The sequence below is a fragment of the Leucopleurus acutus genome, assembly GCF_964270905.1.
Source record: "Leucopleurus acutus genome assembly, chromosome: 6".
NCBI classification, from domain to species: domain Eukaryota; kingdom Metazoa; phylum Chordata; class Mammalia; order Artiodactyla; family Delphinidae; genus Leucopleurus; species Leucopleurus acutus.
This window is the reverse complement of record NC_139149.1, coordinates 86,148,241-86,168,704: the sequence shown is the minus strand read 5'-3', so window position 1 is coordinate 86,168,704 and position 20,464 is coordinate 86,148,241. Positions and strand designations below refer to the sequence as shown.

Genomic DNA, 20,464 nt, shown 5'->3' with positions numbered 1-20,464 from the left:
CAGTGTTTCCATGGAAATAAAAAGACCTGATGAATAAAAAATTACTATTACACAACTGATATAGAAGTCTGTTACTCTGGAAGTCACACATTGTTTCTTAGCTACTACAAGCTACATGTTTTTGTTTTCTTTTTTTCTTGCCTATATCCTTTGGTTAAATTCTTCTTGAAGGTCTAAATACACCCATATTTTGTATTAATATAATTCTGATATCAAAACATTTCAATGTATTTTCAAATGTTAATCGAACCTGACAAGAGAGGAAAGATGGTCTTAAGACAGTTAATATATTTACATAATTCTAATCACCTTCTTAAAGCCAGAATGTGTACTGTCACTTAACCATATTTTAGGTGAAAGCAAAATAAGTGAAAAAGTTTAATAATGTATTAAATATAAAACTGAATAAAGTATAAAAAGATAACAAAAAGTTGATAGTTTAAGGTAGCTAGTTCCAAAAAAAAGAATAGAAAGCAGAAGACTAGAAAAAGACTTTTCTGAAATATTTTTATAATCAAGCCTAGAAATTCTGAATCTCCTCATGTGGGGGAGTGTTACATGTGAATATGGTATATTAAAGGGCATTTAGGCTGTAGTTACCTTATATTGCAGTGTCTCTTGGAGACCCTTGTTTATAATACACTGAATATGTATTTATCGACTAAGGGACTGAAGAGATTGCTTCAATTAGCAACTAATCTGAGGTATTTCCTACCCCTATGTTCCTTCACAGGTTCCAAAGTGGACTCAATTGACCACTGTGAAGCATTTGTTGGTGTTCCTTTTAATTTCTTAGCCATTTTTGCTGCTCTACCAAACCTAAGTGTTGGAGGCCCCAGGGCTAGATCCTGGTCATTCTCTTCTTTATCTACATTTCTTCTCTGTTTTCTGTTTTTAAATACCATCCATATGTTGATAAATCACAAAAATGTTTATCTAGATTTGTATTTCTAAGTGCCTACTAAACACTTCCACCTGGAAATCAAACTAACCAGTCCAAAGACAGCTCCTGCTTTTCTCTTCTGACTCTATTCAACCCGTCTTCCTCAACTCAGTAAAATTCACTATCATCCATACAGTTGCTCAAGGCTAAAACCCTGGAGACATTCTTCGCTCTTCCCCTTCTTTCACTCACCATCCCCACACCCCCTCCCCAACAGCCCCTCAATCAGCAAGTCTTGATTCTCTCTCTAAAATATATCGTGAATCTGTCCATTTCTCTTTGCTTGCTGTATCGCTATCATTCTAGTTCCAAGTCACCTAAGCTCTCAGTTGTGCAATTGCAATAACTTCCTAATTGCTCTCCCCATTTCCATTCATGTCCTTCTATAATATATTCTCCTACAACATATAAGGCAAGGTTTATCACTTCTCCACTAAAAATTTTCTAGGGCTTCCCTGGTGGCGCAGTGGTTGAGAGTCCGCCTGCCGATGCAGGGGACATGGGTTCGTGCCCCGGTCTGGGAGGATCCCACGTGCCGCGGAGCGGCTGGGCCCGTGAGCCATGGCCGCTGAGCCTGCGCGTCTGGAGCCTGTGCTCCACAGCAGGAGAGGCCACGACAGTGAGAGGCCCGCGTACCGCAAAAAAAAAAAAAAAAAGAAAAATTTCTAATGGGTTTTTGCTGTACTCAGAATGAAATTGACCCTATGATTACCATGGACTCCAAGGCCTTCTGTACATGACTGACCTCATCTCATACCATTTTCCCTATTGCTCTCTAAGCTTATGTCACACTGACTTTTTTCAGCCCTTTAACACATTTTTGTTTTTTTTTACCTCAAGGCCTTTGCATTTACTGTTGCTTTTACCTGTGAAGGTCTTCCCCCTGCTTTTGAATTTTGGCTTCTTTTCATCTGTTGAATGCTATCTCCCTGAAAATACCACAAAATAACCTGTTGATAAAGCAAAACTAAATTTCCTGCTTACTGTAGTGAGGAAAAATACTACCTTGACGATCTTAACAGTGTCTCTGAGGGGGAAGAACAAAGGAGAGATGTTTGTGAGTTTTGGGGGGTCTAGTTTAAGTTGAGTTTTTCAATGCAAGGATTTGATAGGTATTGGGTAAAGTCTGCAGGGCTGACAGGGAAACCCCAAGCCAAAGTTACCCATCAAAGAGTCCTTCTCACAGAAATGGGCCTGCTTTAGTACCTTTGCCATACTCAGCCACTGGCTGGGAGCAGCCTGTGAGAAGCATAGCCTTTGAACAAGCACCATGGTAGATCCAGAGCATAGCAGCTGGGGCCACTGGTCGATTACTCCACTTGAAGCAAAAGCTCTGAGTGGGTCATTTTCATAGCTGTCAAGGCTCACCTCTTGTGCTGAACAGACATCTCTACCCACAGCTTCAGGGTACAGGTCTTCTGTGGTTCTTGTGGGCCTGTCTTCCTGAGGGGAAACTCAGATGGGACCTCTGACACTGCTGTTGATCTCTGGGGTCACAAGTGGTACACATGCTCTCTGTCACCATCAGCTATCACCTCATCAGGTCTTGGTGGCTTACAGGTGGTGTGACTCAAATCTTAACTCCTGAAAGGTCTTAGCAATCATATTGTTCTCATGCTGACATTGCTGCATGAGTCTATTCACTGTTACAGTGGGACACAGGAGTACCAAAAGGTGCCCAAATGGATCATCTGGGTTCCACATGTAGTCCCCCTGCCCTACCTCCTCCAACTGATCAGGATCCATCACCCCTGCCAGAACGCTGATGCCTCTTCTTACTTGCTGGGGCCTGGATACAAGGACTCCAAAATGTACTGCCATCAGCATACCTTATAGTTCAATAAAAACTCTGTGTTCCTCCTGGCAAGAGTATGCTCCCTTTGGGGACCAGGACCTCCAACCCAGCAGGGCTCATAATTAAAGGGGTGGGAAGCACAAAACCTCCCAGTGTGTCATTGGGAATGATGGTAAATGGAGCCAGTCCTGCTTCTGCCCCTTGGTTATTAATTAATGTCCCATGTATTCTTCCTGTTGGGAACACAGCACCATAAAGAGGCCTCTGATTTAGTGCACCAAGGATGGCACTCAAACTTTCAGAATGTTGCCTCTGAGTTAATGCTGCAGCTCTGCTTTTAGAAGCCCATTTCAGCATTCTATGAACTCACCATCTTACGTACAGCAATTTCTTCAAGAAACAAACCATACAAATTACTTTGCATACATATTCATACCTCTTTGAAATTATACTAAATACAGTCCTAATTGCTGCATTAACCTAGGTGACCAAATTTGTTTTCCCCCAGACAAAACCAGAAGACAGAAAAGCAGGAACTGTTTAGCTATTTTTCTAATGGGCATGCCTGCCATTTTATCTTTATACATTTTAAGGAGGCTATGTATATAACAAAATTCAAAGTCATTTTCACATCCTTCAAATCTATATCTATTTTTAAATGTACAGTAACAACAGTTAGATAAAACTATTTAGTGACCAGTGTTTTGTCTCTCCTTTTTTTCTTTAGATTTTGTCTAATTATTCAAAGATTATGTATCAATTAACTCAGTTTAATATTTGTCTAACCTATTTAAGTTACCTAAGGATCTAGATATTACAATTTTAGTTAAATATAAAGTTCTTAAGAATTTTGATATTATAGAAATATCGTAAGATAATAAATCTTTTTAAGATACCCATCATTATAATTTTACCTAATCATGATTCTAATTTTTTTAATGTTAAACAATTTGTAGAAATAATAACTATGGGCTTCCCTGGTGGCGCAGTGGTTAAGAATCCACCTGCCAATGCAGGGGACATGGGTTTGAGCCCTGGTCCAGAAGATCTCACATGCCACAGAGCAACTAAGCCCGTGCGCCACAACTACTGAGCCTGTGCTCTAGAGCCTGCAAGCCACAACTACTGAGCCTATGTGCCACAACTACTGAAGCCAACACACCTAGAGCCCAGGCTCTGCCACAACAGAAGCCACTGCAATGAGAAGGCCGTGCATCGCAATGAGGAGTAGTCCCCACTCACTTTAACTAGAGAAAGCCCGCGGGCAGCAACGAAGACCCAGCACAGCCAAAATAAATAAATAAATAAATAAATAAATAAAAGAAATATTAACTATAATGCTACCTCATCTGTCCCATCAAACCAATGCAAAAATACAGAAAGTTTAAATTATGACATGTTCAATCTTCTTGCATAACCTAGAATACTGTGTTGGCAGTAATTTCACATATTAAAGTCAGGAAATAGATAAATGTTTTTCAGTCCTTCAAATCAGTACAATTAATTCACTCTAATTTGTCCAATGATTCAACTATTATCAGGAATATTCTATTAAAATTTTCTGTATAATATATAAACTTCATATTCATAAATAAAATTACAAAAAATCTTTAAATCGTGTTTCAAAGCCCTTCATCTTGGAACCAAGACCTCTTTTTTCTTTCCTTATAGTTTTAACCAGAAATATCTCTTAAAAGCAATTTTAAAGAAAAGAAACAAAAAGTTTCATTATTTTTCTTTCCATTTTAGAAATTCTTCATTAGACATTCCTAGAGTGAGCACATAATGACAGAATAATTGTTTTCATCAACTAATCTTTAATGTTTCCCTACAGAGGGAAAAGGAAAAGAGGAACAGACAGAAAAAATGAGAGGGAGCCAGCTTTAGTCAAATACAAAATTATTATTGTAAAAGACTTATTATCTTTCCTTAATTAAGGAGAAGGGAAAACCAATTCAGGAAAATTATTTTGACATATGTGCATGGGGAGAGGGAGGGAGGGAGAGAAGGAGAGAGAGAGGGAGCAAGAGAAAGAGAGAGAGGGAGAGAGAGGAGAGGAAGAGAAAAGAGAGGGAAAGGGTCATTATAATTGATTTAAACATTAATTCAGGTCCCTTGACAATCTGATTTGTATGATTAAAAAGCCAGTAGTTATTGATACTTAAAGTATAGAAATGAGGGGGGGTGTCTCATATTAAACAAAGTAATCTTTCTCTTTTCAATAAAGAAGACCATCTCCTCCTGAGCTGTTCTGAAGGGAAGAAGAAAAAGTCAAAGGTGAGACAGAAGAGAAGGAAATGGAGGAACACAGGATGAGGACATTACATTCAAATTGTGATTTGAAGGGATCTGGAAAAGATGGTTTTAATTTTTTCACATTTTCTCCTTGTCTTTGCCAAGGAATCTTTTAAGGAGGCAATTTCATAATCCCTTGAATATATTTTGGAAGTTTCCCCTTGCCTTAAAATGTAGACAATTGTATGTTTGGGATATTTCTTCTTTTTTGGTTCAAAGTGCCTCCCAAAAGGAACAATTTTGTTCATAACAAAAGTTCCTCAAAGTAACCACTGTAATTCCAAATATCATTAGAAAGTTAAGATGACACATTCTGATCCTAGTATAAATACAGACAAGATGCAGGAGTTCAGCCCAGAGTGGGTACAGAACTAAAGATAAACCTATGAGTCTAGCAACAGTAAGTCAAATCTTGTGCACCTTGTATCTTGGGGACCCTCCCCTACAAAGAGAACTAGACTTCCAATGGACAAAATAAAGCAAGAGTAAGTAAAGTTCTGATAAGATTTTCATAAATGACCTTGAGACAGTTTTTCCAAAGGATGCCAGTCTGAAGAGAAACCTTCTGAACATACAAAACTTACTCCCATCTTCATCCCTATGAACTTCCTCTTATAGACGCACAATGAAGAAATGACGAGGACAAACAGTAGTATTGTTAGTAATAATGCAGATTTTTACCCAAAATAAGAGTTTTTCAAACTGATCAATCAATGGATTTTTTAAAAGAGTTTCTAATTCCTAGATATTACTCTCAAACTAAACAAACTAAACTTAGCATTTGCATTTGGAGTGTCTGATTAAAAAAAAATAAGAAATCAGAACTCAAACCCAATATGAACTTACCTCACCGTCGTCATTGGACAGACCCTGTGCAGGAGGCTCAAAGGGCCTCAGTAAAACACGCTGTTTCCAAGTTGACCAGATTTTGATGAGACCTCCAAGACAGTCAAATATTGGCTCCTTTAAAATACCTCCAAAATAACCTGTTGATAAAGCAAAACTGAGTTTTTTGCTTACTGCAGTAAGGGAGAATACTGTCTTGATAGTCTTAGCAGTGTCTCACAGGGAAGTCAGAGGTACAATATTTATGAGTTTTGCGGATCTGGTTTAAGATGCATTTCAAAGCAGAGGATCTGAGCGGGATTAGACAAAGGTTTTACATAGTATTTTTTGATTGGACAAAGGGAGGTGAGAGTTTAGAAGTATTTCACAGTCTTCTGCCTTTCTAGACTAATCTGCTAGTCCCTACACAACCTGAATTGTTCACCCACCTGGAAATTCTTTGATTTAAAATGGTTTTTCTTTTTTTACAATTGATAGTATCAATACTTATCACACCACTTTACAATTCATTGATTGCATTAACTGTCTGCCACTACACTGTGAGTCCCTGTAGGACTAAGATTAGGTTTTGTTAATCTTTCTTACAGCCAGCAGGTAACACAGTGTCTGGTTCTCAATAAATACTCAGTCACTGTTGCCCAGGAGTGGAGAAAAACACACAAACATGCTGAGGTTATTATGAACATAACCTCAGATGAATCCTTAATCAAGTAGGGCTATTAATAATATTCTTGCCTAGTCTAATTACTCTCCTACTAGCTTTTCTCAACTCCCTAACACACTTCCCCCCCACACCAATCTCCACACTCCCCTAAGGCCCTTGCTTTTTTTTTCACTGAGAAAACTGAATTAATCAGAAGATAATTTCCAGATTCTCACTTGTACCCACCTACTAGCATCTTTACCCATGTAGTCTGTCTTGTCATCCATCCACGTAAGAGGTACCCATGCTTCTTCAGGCAGAGCAAGCACGTCCCATTCTTGCAGTTCTCTCTTACTGCACTACTCTTCATGTATCTGCATGACTAACTCTCCTACTCTCTAATTTGCTTACATATACCTTCTTAATGAGGCCACTCAGATTGCCCTATTTAAAATGGAAATTCTCTCCACACTGAATCCTATATTTCCCTTTCTCTGTTCCATTTTCGTTCCGTATTATTTATCAACCTAACATATAAGTACTTCATACACATATAATAATACATATAAGTACATACAATATACTTAATATGTTTATATATACTTACTTATTATGTTTATTATTTATTGTCTATCGCCCCCTACTGGAAAGTAAGCTCCAAAAGGCAGGAAATGTGTTTTGCTGAACGTCCATCTTTAAGATTTTGGAGGGTTCTTATAGAACAGAAATGTAAAAAACACAAGAGTTTCTAAAAGCAATTACAAATGCAATAGTCACAGCCAGAAAATTGTTATACAATTTTACTATGGTAACCAGTAAATTATCTTACCACCTGCATTTGATCACCATATATATTTTCAGAAATCTGTGAAGCTTAATTTTTTTATCCAGATTTTAGGAAAGCTTTTTGATTCAACAGGCTACTTTAATATATCATTTAAATAAGACTTTTAAACACACACTAAGCAAAATGTAAAATTCTCAGCCTGGCCCTGTAGAATTATTACCATTTAACCTGTCTTATCTTTTTAATCTTTTCCCAGCTTCTTTCCTTCCCTGGATCCTAAAGTTCTCACCAAAATGAACTTACTAGCACCCCCAAATGTGCATACTTGCTCCTTGAATTTTATATATCTGCAGTTTAATCTCATGTCCATATCCTGTCATGAAAGATTCAACCTAAAGATCCTACCATGAAAAGATCACTTGCTTTTCTGGACTGTGTAGCAAAAGTAACGTGGAGTAGTGTTGGTCAGACTTTGTTAATAATATGAGCTTTATCACTTAATAGTTTACGTAACAACCTCAGGCAAGTTACAGAATTTCTGAATTTCAGCTCTCGCATTTGTGGGAGACACCATTAGTGCCCTAAATGATATTCAATGAATTCTTTCTCTCTTATTAAAACACAATCTTTCTTGGGGTGGTAATGTACCCTTTAAAAAGAGCTGCAGTAAAAGAAAAATAAAATAAAAAATAAAAAGAGATACATTTCCCAGCATCCTTGTAACTAGGGTGATTATACAACAGTTCTAAACAGTAAGTTAAAAGTAGAAGTTACTGTTGGATCTTCTGAGAAAGACCTTTGGCTTACTCATCTAGCTCAGACCTTTTGCCTATTCTATTCTTCCTGCCTGGTCTCTGATCAATGCTGGAGGTGGAGCAACCACCTCTGGCCAGTCTGGAAGACTGCCTTTGGACTTAGTTTCACAGAAAAAAAGAAAAACTCTTTATTTGGTTAAGCCAACATAAACATGTCTCTATTGTGACCAGTCAAAGGTGCTCCCTAACAGGACTTCCCTGGTGGTACAGTGGTTAAGAATCTGCCTGCCAGTGCAAAGGACACGGATTCGATCCCTGGTCCAGGGAGATCCCACATGCCACGGAGCAACTAAGCCCGTGCACCACAACTACTAAGCCTGCACTCTACAGTCCACGAGCCACAACTACTGAGCCCGCGTGCCGCAACTACTGAAGCCCATGCATCTAGAGCCCATGCTCCACAAAAGAAGCCACTGCAATGAGAAGCCCACGCATTGCAACGAAGAGTAGCCCCCGCTCACTGGAACCAGAGAAAGCCCACACGCAGCAATGAAGACCCAACACAGCCAAAAATTCATTAATTAAACAAACAAACAAACAAAAAAGATGCTCCCTAACAGATACACCATCTTGAAAGTTAAGGATAATGCTTATGTTTCAGGATTTTAAAGCTCATTATTAATAAAATTAATTATAAAAATTAACATATATTCAGAAGCACGTATCAGATTGTCTTTAAGATCTTAACATGGGTTAACTCACTAAATCCTCATAACAATTCAGTTAGGTAGCTACTACTACTATACCCTCAGATTAAAAAAATGAAAAACTGGGCTTCCCTGGTGGCACAGTGGTTGAGAGTCCGCCTGCCGATGCAGGGGGCGCGAGTTCGTGCCCTGGTCTGGGAAGATCCCACACGCCGTGGAGCGGCTAGGTCCGTGAGCCATGGCTGCTGAGCCTGCGCGTCCGGAGCCTGTGCTCCTCAATGGGAGAGGCCACAACATTGAGAGACCCATGTACCGAAAAAAAAAAAAAGAAAAACTGAAAGTCTCAGTAATCTGTCCAGCTAATAAAGAGGAAGTAGGATTCAAACCCTAGCATATGCTCCTAACCACAAGTCCAAGCTATAATAATAAAAAAACACTTACTTTATGCCAGGCAAAATGCCAAGTGCTTTAACCAAAAAATATAAAGCACTAAGTCCAATGTCCAGTGCTCATTAAAATGTCAGTTCTGTTCCTTGTAAGTAATGTCTTCTTCCTCAGAATTCTTATATAATTTTATCTGTATTCCTATTATCAATTTTACCATTTTCTATATTGTATAAAGTTAAATATCTCATGTAATAGACATTTAGTTCCTTTGAGGCAAACTTTTAAGTCATTCATTTTGGTATCCTACATGGCACCTAACTCTGTCAGTGATGGTACACACAAGGTTGAGAGTCATTATGACTGGAGGAGCCATGACAGTGGGGACTGGAAACTATACCATCAAAGGAGTTGCTACACAAACAGGCTGTTCTTGGGAATTACTTTAGACCAATAATATACCCTAAGTCCCACAATAACATACATATTTGTCTCACCCAATTTGTGATACCCTTTTCTGTCTCATAACCTATCCTTGCACTTCTCTTACAATCTCCTACTTCATCTTCCAACTTTACTGCTCCTGCAGAAACCCAAATGTGACATTATGTTGGAACTGCCTAGAGAACTTCCACATCTACTCAAAATGGAAAAAAAGTAACCAGATTTACCCTCCTGCTTGAAACAACTACAAAACTGGATAACTTCCCTGGTGGTGCAGTGGTTAGGAATCCGCCTGCCAATGCAGGGGACACGGGTTCGAGCCCTGGTCCAGGAATATCCCACATGCTGTGACACAACTAAGCCCGTGTGCCACACAACTACTGAGCCTACACTCTAGAGCCCGCGAGCCACATCTACTGAGCCTGCATGCCACAACTACTGAAGCCTGCACGCCTATAGCCCATGCTCCGCAACAAGAGAAGCAACCACAATGAGAAGCCCCCGCACCACAACAGGAGTAGCCCCCACTCACCGCAACTAGAGAAATCCTCCGTGCAACAAAGACCCAAAACAGCAAAAATTATAAATAAATAAATAATTAAAAATAAAACTGGATAAAATATATGAAACAATGATTCTCAAAACATTGGACATCATGCAACAGAGGACAGAGATCCCTGAGAGATGGAAAACAAATGAGTTGAAGCTTATGTTACCCAGATTACCACCTGAAGAGAGTTTTCAGGCTGCAGCACCTGGAAATGTAATGTAGGCCGAGCCTCTCTGGGTAGAGGAGATGGAATCTGATATTAAGGAAGACCAAACCAGCCAGAGTTTGTAGGATCAAGTACTGGAGAAGAGAGAGCTACACAGATTTGTGAAAATGACTATACTACCCAAAGCAATCTACAAATTCAATACAATCCCTATCAAACTACCAACGGCATTTTTCACAGAACTAGAACAAAAAATTTCACGTTTGTATGGAAACACAAAAGACCCTGAATAGCCAAAGCAATCATGAGAAAGAAAAACTAAGCTAGAGGAATCAGACTCCCTGACTTCAGACTATACTACAAAGTTACAGTAATCAAGACAGTATGGTACTGGCACAAAGACAGAAATATAGATCAATGGAACTGGATAGAAAGCCCAGAGATAGGGCTTCCCTGGTGGTGCAGTGGTTGAGAGTCCACCTGCCGATGCAGGGCACAAGGGTTCGTGCCCCAGTCTGGGAGGATCCCACATGCCACAGAGCGACTGGGCCCGTGAGCCATGGCCGCTGAGCCTGCGTGTCCGGAGCCTGTGCTCCGCAACAGGAGAGGCCACAACAGTGAGAGGCCCGTGTACCGCACAAAACAAAACAAAACAAAAAACAAATAAATGAAAGCAAAATAAAGACTTTTTCAGACTGATAAGTCTGAAAAATTCATAAGCAACAGATCTACCAGAAAAAAATGTTAAAGGAAGTTCCATTTAAAGGAATGTTAAAGGAAGTAAAAGGAAAAATGACTCCAGATGGAAATATGGATCTACACAAGGGAATGAAAAACAATGAAAATAATAATTATGTGGGTAAATATAAAGATTTTTAATTATTTAAATCTCTTTATAAGATAACTGATTATTTAAGGTGTAAATGATAACAGTATACTGTGGGATTGATAAGGTATATGGAAATAAATGTATGACAACAATAGCACAAAGGTGAGAAGGGAAAAAATGGAAGTATACTATTTTAAGAGTCTTACACTTACGTGAAATGGTGGAATAGTACTTGAAGTTTTACACGGTGATAGTTTAAGATGTACAGTATAAGCACTAAAGCAATCATTCAAATAATGAGAGTTACTGCTAATAAGTCAATAAAAGAGGTAAAACTGAATCATAAAAAGTTCAATTGCACCAAAAGAAGGCATAAAAAAAAGAAAAAAGGAACAAAGTATAGATGGGACAAATAGAAAACAAATAGCAAGATGGAAGACTTAAACCCAACCATATCAATAATAACATTAAATGTAACTGAAACCCAACAATATATAGAACAGGATAAGGCATCCTGATGAATGAGTACAATCTATTCTGGGAATGCAAGGATGCAAGGCTGTTTTGCCCTTTGAAATTCAAAGTCTCTCACCATATTGAGAAACCTAAAAAAGGAAAACCAAATAACCATCTCAATATATCCAGAAAAAGCACTCGATAAAATCAAATATCCGTTCTTAATAAAAACTCTCAGCAAGCTAAGAACATAAGGAATCTCACTCAATTTGATAAAGGACTTATGCAAAAATTATGGTTAACATCACGCTTAAAGGTGAAAGATCAGAAACAAAGCAAGGATGTCCACTCTAGTCACTTCCAATTAAAATTGTACTTTAGGTTCTAGCCAGTGTAATAGTTAAGAAAAAGAAATAAAAGGCATCCAGCTTGGAAAGGAAGATATAAAACAGCATGACTGTCTACGTAGAAAATCTGATAGAATCTACCAAAGAGCTATTAGAACTAATATATGAGTTTAGTAAGGTTGCAACATATAAGGTCCATATAAAAAATCGACTGTATTTCTATATACTAATGCAAAAATCAGATGTTGAAATTAAAAATAATACTATTTATAACATCTTAGTGATAAATCTGACAAAAGACATGAGACTTCTACACTGAAAACTCTAATACATTGCAGAGAAAAATTAGAGTCAATATTAAAATTTCAATTACCCCCAAATTGACCTATATATTCTACATAATTCCATCAGATTTTTTGTTTTTTAAGAAATTGACAAGGTGATTCTAAAATTCACATGAAAAACAAAGGACTTTAGAATAGCCAAAACAAAGTTGAAAAAGAAGAATAAGATTCAAGGACTTATACTACCTGACTTCAAGACTTATTAAAAAGCTACAGTAACCAAGACAGTGTATAAAGCTACAGTAACCAAGACAGTGTGATATTCAGTATCAAGATAGAACAGAGTTGTTCAATCCCAGTACTACTCACATTTTAGGCCAGATAATTTTTCATTGTGGGAGCTGTCCTATGTACTCTACGATGCTGAGCAGTATTTCTGGCTTCTATCTACCAGAAACCAGTGGTATCTCCCCTGTTCCGACAACTAAAATTGTCTCTAAACTTTGCCAAATGTACCCTGGAGGCAAAATTGCCCCAGTTGAGACCACTGAGATAGACGACAGATCAATGGACGAGAACAGAGTCCAGAAACTGACCCACACATATGTGATGAATGGATTTTTCATCAATGGTATAAATTCAATTCAATGGAGAAAGTATAAATTTTTTCAAAAAATGATGCTGGAACAAACAGATATTCATATGCCAAAAACAGTCAATCTATGCCTTGCCCTACGTATACAAAAATTAATTCAAAATGGATCATGGATCTAAATGTAAACGTAAAGTTATATAACTTGCAGAAGAAAACAAGAAAACCTTGGGCTAGGCAAAGATCTCTTTGATACAACATGAAAATATCATCCTTAAAGAAAAAAAAGATAAATTAGATGTTATCAAAATTAAGAACTTCTGTCCTTTGAAAGATTCTGTTATGAGAGTGAAAAGATAAGCTACAGATCAGGTGAAAATATTTGTAAATCACATTTCTAATACTGGACTTGTATCTAGAATATACTTTTAAAACCTCTATAATGAGAAAACAACAAATTTAAAAATAGGTGAAAGATTCAAACACTTAAAGAAGAAATACAGATGGCAAATGAAACATGAAAAGATGCTCAACAATACTGGTTATTAGAGAAATGGAAATTAAAACCACAATGAGCTACTACTACACACCTATTATAATACCTAAAATTTAAAAGCCTGTCCAGGGCTTCCCTGGTGGCGCAGTGGTTGAGAGTCCGCCTGCCAATGCAGAGAACACAGGTTCGTGCCCCGGTCCAGGAAGATCCCACATGCCGCGGAGCGGCTAGGCCCGTGAGCCATGGCCGATGGGCCTGCGAATCCGGAGCCTGTGCTCCGCAACGGGAGAGGCCACAACAGTGAGAGGCCCGCGTACCGCAAAAAATAAAAAAATAAAAATAAAAAAATAAAAATAAAAGTCTGTCCATACCAAGTGTTGCCTATTAATATAGAGCACCTGGAACTCTCATACACTGCTGATTGGAATGTAAAATGGTACAATCACTTTGGAAAATCATTTCAGAGTTTCTTAAAAAGTTAAATTTAGGGCTTTCCTGGTGGCACAGTGGTTGAGAGTCTGCCTGCTGATGCAGGGGACATGGGTTCGTGCCCCGGTCCGGGAGGATCCCACATGCCGCGGAGCGGCTGGGCCCGTGAGCCATGGCCGCTGAGCCTGTGCGTCCAGAGCCTGTGCTCCGCAACGGGAGAGGCCACAACAGTGAGACGCCCGAGTACCACAAAAAAACAAACAAAAAAAAAGTTAAATTTATACCTACCATATGACCCAACCATTCTACTCCTATATTTACCCAAGGGAAATGAAAGCATATGTCCATACAAAGATTTACACAAATGTTCATAGCAGCTTTATTTGTAATAGCCAAGAAACGTAAACAACCCAATGCCCATCAATAGCTGAATGGATAAACAAATTATGGTATATTCATACAATGGAATACTACTCAACAGTAAAAAGGAATGAACTAGTCATACATCTTGTGACATAGATGAATCTCAGAATAACTATGCTGAGTGACAAAAGTCAGATTTTTAAAAGGCTCATACTATACAATTTCATTTTTATAAAATTGTAGACATAATAAATTGACCTCTAGTGACAGAAAGCAATTCAGTAGTTGTTTGGGGATGGTGGGGTAAGGGTGGAGGCAGGAAGAAGTGGGAATGGATTACAAAGGGGCACCAGGAATCTTCTGGGGGTGATAGATATGTTCCTTATTTGACTGTGGTGATGGTTTCATAGACATATACATACATCAAAACTTACCACATTGTATACTATAAATATGTGCAGTTTATTTTATGTCAACTATATACTTAAATAGAGATATTTAAAAATTAAAACTCTGCTGGTATCTAACTCCCATTCTCTCCTCTGGTTTTAGAATTCTTTTGATAATTGAGATATAATTGACATATAACATTTAAGGTGTACAATGTGTTAACTCGATAATTTATATATTGCGATATGATTACCACTGTAGCTTTAGCTAACACCTCTATCATGTCACATAATTATTATTTCTTTTTTGTAGTGAGAACAATTAAGATCTAGTCTCTGAGCAACTTTGATGTTTATAATACAGTATTGTTGACTATAATCACCATGCAGTACATCAGATCTCCAGGAATTATGTATCTACTAGTTGCAGGTTTGTACCATTAAGCAACATCTCCCCTGCACTCTTACACCCATATCACATTCTCAAAGGTTTTCCATATTAATCATACAGTTTATTTTTCTCATGAATCAATTTAGGGTTCATTAACAAATGTGATTTTTTTTTAAATTCTGAGTTAATTCCTTAAGTTTTTAGAATTCAGTTGGCAATGGATGTTATATTATTCAGCAACAGAATTCATAGCTAACATGTATGTGGCAAAAGTATACTAGGCTTTGCCATTACCATTATGTTAAATGAGTAGAATTACAGATATTTAGATAAAAATAATACACTATTTAAGATGTCTAAAGCCTAATCAGTTGATGGGGAAGAGACGATGCAGTCCCCCTCTGGAGAGAGAGTAAGATATTCTATGGTCCTGAAAAATAGGTAGAGTGGAATAAAGGAAAAAAAAAAAGCAAAGAGGGAAAAAATTAATGATTTTGTGACTTTCAAAAGTATGTGACTTTTTAAATCACATACTCCTGTCACTACTCCAAAAATATAAAACTGTACTTGAAGATGTTATAATGCCAAAATATGGGGGGAAAAAATAATTACTTATACCCTATTAAACACATTGTTTTAAAATGTTGATAGTTGGCTGAGTTGAGAGCACTGAATGCATATATATCCCCAAACATAATGATAACAGGAGTTACTGGTAGTTATGCTTAAAAACATTCAGGTTCCAAATTGAACATAAATCTCTAGCCAAAATTCTCAGGTACTAATGTGTTTATTCAGCATCTTCAAGATGAACAAAATTACCACTATGCTCAGGAAAAGTATAAAAAGGAAACTAACAAGCTTAAGAAAAAAGTAACAGTATTTTTTAATGAAAAAAATTACATTATAACAAGGACAGTAAACATTAAGTTACTATATATATATATACACACACACACATATACACACATTTTTAAATTTTTTAAAAAACCTGGTACAAAATTAAACTGCATCTTTCTCATATTCACATGATTAAGTATGTATTTTGACAGGATATAAAGATGAAACACAAGCTGGTAGGCCTCAAGATTAGAAACTCTAATGCAGGACCATATCACCAAGACTATTTTCTATCAGTTTTGTGACTTTTAGAAAACATTTACCTTGTATAAGACATAAAGGCTTTTTCTTTCAAGTATGTTAACTGCTTACACAGAAAATCAATATTAAGGGAAGGACCCACCATGCCTGTGTTTATCTATAATTCACTGTAGTATATATAATGTTCACTTGGAGGCTTAGTTATAATGATAACTACAATAAAGAAACAAGCTCAGCTGTAATTATGAATTCTAACTGCTTGTTTTGAACATCCAACTTTCTACTACAGATATTACACCTTGTAATACATGACACAAAAGAGCATATGTCAAACTTTGCTGCAGAGCTGTTAGGAGAATGCCAAATACAGATACTGAAAACTTTATGCGCTGTATTTAATACCCTGTGCATTTTAAAATTAACTGAATATTTAAAAAACGTAAACATACTTTTAAAAAAGCAACGCTAAGCACCTTTAAAATACAATACCAATATACTGTGACTGAACATGCATTTGGAAGACAAATTAATTTTTAAAAATTAATTTAGAAACCATTTTTAAAGAGCTACTCATTAAAATACTTACATGAAAATACTGATAGTTCCAGTTCCTACCTAAAAACCAAAAGAGTATACAATTAGGGATTTAAACCTTCATGCTCTTTTTTTTTTCTTTTTGTTTGTGGGGAAGATTCACTGCAACTTTCTGTCCTCATAAAAAAAGTATCAGAAGAGACATTCACATAGAATTAAGTGAGAAATGTTTTTAAACTATGTTTTGTTCTTGACCAAGTGCTAAAGTCTGGATCCTCTGACAGCTCTCATCCTCCTAGGTAACTGACTAGAGTTTGTATCTTAACAAGCATTTCTCCTTAGCAACATCAAAAAGGAATGTCTCCAAAGGAATATAGTTCAATAAACTATAATAAACTATCGTCATTAATGAAAGGTAAAGATCTATTATTTAAAATCTTGAAAAAAGTTTCCATAAAAACTAGATATAACAAATGAAATGAATATTACCCACAATGCAACACTAAACTATAAATTAATTGGGACTTATACCCTTTAAGTACACACAGACTAAGAGAAAACTGGGCTTGAGGTAACTAAGAGTTGTGGGGTTTTTCTTGCTGTACGCGGGCCTCTCTCACTGTTGTGGCCTCTCCCGTTGCGGAGCACAGGCTCCGGACACGCAGGCTCAGCGGCCATGGCTCACGGGCCCAGCCGCCCCGCGGCATGTGGGATCTTCCCGGACCAGGGCACGAACCCGTGTCCCCTGCATCGGCAGGTGGACTCTCAACCACTGTGCCACCAGGGAAGCCCAAAAGTTGTGTTTAACTTAGCATAACATAGATTTGGCAGCCTGCCTCTATAAATGCTGACATCAAGTATTTTCAATTCTTAGGAAAAATAAAAGCAATTCTTATTAAAAAATTATATATGTAACTGAATATTAACTTTGCATTAAATATAGGTATAAATAACTTTTATGTTAAATAGGGTATAAATATAAAGAGCAAGGAATTTTATAATTCCATCTGCTTCTAACATAACAGTGCTTTATACTTAGATACGTGTTGTGTACCTGAAACAATTAAAGTGAATTAAGAATGGGAGATTGAACTTAGAAAAGCCAAAAAGACTCATATTTATATGAAGTATTAAGGTTAAATTTCATATTCTGCATGCTTTGAATATTAAACATTAATATCCATTGGAAATGCTTATTACTTTTAAATAAAAATTTAAATATACCCACAAATGATCTCTGGGGGAAAAAAAGGCTTTAGGTTGATTTCTTGACAGCTATAATTGACATTTCCAGTTCGCCAGCCTTATAGAAACAAGTAGCTTATAATGAATATACTGATTAGTACTTATTCAGTATTTGAAGTAAATATACTTATAAAAAGACTCATATTCATGTAAAGTATTAAGGCTGAATGTCATATTATATTCTGTATGCTTTGAAAATTAAACATTAATATCCATTTGAAATTCTTATTTTTAAATAAAAATTTAAATAAACCCGCACATGGTCTCTACAGGGAAAAAAAGCCTTTAGGTGATTTCTTGACAGTTATAATTGACATTTCTAGGTTACCAACCTTCTGGAAAAGAGAAGCTTATAATGAATATACTGATTAGTACTTGTTCAGTATTTGAAGTAAATACGCTTATTTAACAAGCAAATGTAACACACCAGTTGTTTTAAAGTTTTAAATATGAACTAAATTTTCAACTACAAATCTTTACCTTTAAATACTATAAATTTTAATACCATCAATTCATTAAGAACTCTGGCACAGAAAAATAAATACAACTCAAATTCTTTTCTAACCAGAGCTGAATCTTCAATACAAAATAGGGAAAAAAAAAAAAAGAAAAATCTTCTGCTGATATCAAAAAGTTCCCCTAATTATCTGTTAACACCAGGGAATTCTATTATTCTTTCTGAATTCTCTCAATTTCTACATTTTTCAACCCATAAGTAGTATTTTAACTACAATACTGTATAAATCCATGCAAAAAACATTTATTTCTCTTGCTTATCTGATTCAAGTTAAAACTCTCAGTACTTACCAAGACACTGTAAATTTCTACTAGATGACCATTGGTATACTACTGGTTTGTAGTTTTAAGTATAAAAATTAGAATGGAAGAAGCTAAAATGCAACCACATAGTTTTCACAGATGTGAATGTTGGGCTTCATGTTATGATGTAAAATCTGTTGTTTTTCTTTCCAAATGAGACAGACCTCAGATATTCTCTCGTCTGCCAATTTAAAAATTTTCTTCACAACTTTAAAGAGGGAATAACTCTTTCAGAACTCAAAAAAATTCACCACACACACACACACACACACAAACTCACATACTTTTTTTATTGTTCTCTTTTAAGAACCAAAATTAATATCTAATTTCCAGAGGATGAATTAGATAAGTGGATACGTTCAGATGACCTTTTGAAATACTGGCCTTATCAGATAATCAAAAACCATAAGAATTATACAAAATAAGAGGAATAAAATATCTCTTAAGGTAAAAATAGGGAGTTAGCAACAAATATGTCAGTTTTAAATTAAAGCTGCTCATTAAACCAGTCTTCAGTCCACTTATCACAATGCTGCGCTTTGATAATATTCACCTTCTTTTTTATGACATCAGAAGTCACCAGAGTTGTAAATTCTGAAAAGCTTCAATAATTTATGTAGCAGACAATTTCTTACAGTCCAATTTTTTTTTTGCTTCCATAGATAATGCTGGTTCTTTGGGTTCTTGCTTAACTTGGTTCACAGAAATGGTACCTTCTGGACTTTCTTCAACTTTAAAACCGAACATAAAAGAAAAACCCTAAGGGTTAATATAATTTATAATACTGGAATCTTTAGAATTATATGAATTTAGAAGCAAGGCAAAAAAAAACAACAGTAGTTTGGAAAAAGAATCAAGTAATTTAGAAAATCAGTTGGTGTATTTGAGAACTCAATGCTTCTGACATCTCAACGGTCATTCATATTAAATTCCTTCAGTACGGGGAAAAAAAAGAGACCAAGAAAACTGCAAAGTTACACTCTTCAAAAGATTCTTTGACCAAAAATCAGTCCATAATTTGATAAAATTATGAGGAATATCTCATATTTAAACTCAACTGTCTTTAAAAATATGTGTGACTAAAAGTCAGGAAGCCTCTCATTTGAAAATGATTTTTTTTTTTTTTACAAACAGCAAACATATACTACAAATCCACTGATGTGTTACCATTCTCATATGGTCTCCATACTCACTCAATGTTGTCTCCCTAAAGAAACCACACTACTTAAATACTTCAGAAAACATATGCAACATCTTAAATGATAGCTCTGACTTAGCTGCACGAGCTATGTGTTTGCTTATGTGAAACATTTCAGAATGTACTACCATTCTGATTTCAAAGTACTTATGACCAAATTAATGTAAATGTAGCAAACCAGCAACACTACTGTGATCCGGCAGGTGGGATACCTAAGATAAAATCTTTCTCTTTCTCAGGAATATCAGTTTTTCAGTTGCTATGGGGAACCAAGGTCAAGGGGACTATACTTGCTCAGAAAAGTGTGTTGAACACACCTAATGCTTGTCACATACAGGTGTGTTAGAGTTTAGCCTACACCATATCGAGAAAACCAGTAGAGGATGGATTTGAGTGATCCTGAGAATTCATATTTAGGTGAAGTAGTCCCTAAACTCATGATCTAACTTGATAGATCATACAAGTTCAGATCCAAAGAGGGTCTCCTTTAAGGCAATCTGAATTACAGCTCCCAGAAATCCTTGGCACAATGGAGGGACGAGAGATCTTAGAACTGGAAGAAGTTTTGGAGGCAGAGAGATCCGGGTTTAAATGCCCTCTCTGTCACTTACTAGATGTGATTTTTTAGGCAATTACTTAACCTCCCAGAGCCTTGGTCTCCTCATCTGTAGAATGG

General features: G+C 36.5%; 1 protein-coding gene across 6 annotated transcripts in view; it reads right to left on the bottom strand.

Annotated features, from left to right (window-relative positions):
• Positions 1-5,983: 5,983 nt before the first annotated feature.
• The window catches only part of CARF (calcium responsive transcription factor), a 62,561-nt gene continuing 48,080 nt past the window's right edge, over positions 5,984-20,464 (bottom strand). For 3 of the 6 annotated variants that reach the window (XR_014326267.1, XR_014326268.1, XR_014326270.1), the window contains 3 exons: positions 19,144-19,321; positions 16,579-16,607; positions 5,984-6,019 (listed from right to left, as the gene is read on the bottom strand). Coding sequence is in view for 1 of the 6 variants with exons in the window: in XM_082840804.1 (XP_082696930.1) it covers positions 19,203-19,321 (119 nt within the window). In the remaining 5 variants the exon portion in view is untranslated. Of the gene's footprint in view, positions 6,020-16,553; positions 16,608-18,885; positions 19,322-20,464 lie in introns of those variants that run through there. The other 3 variants (XR_014326269.1, XM_082840804.1, XM_082840805.1) reach the window with 3 other exon arrangements.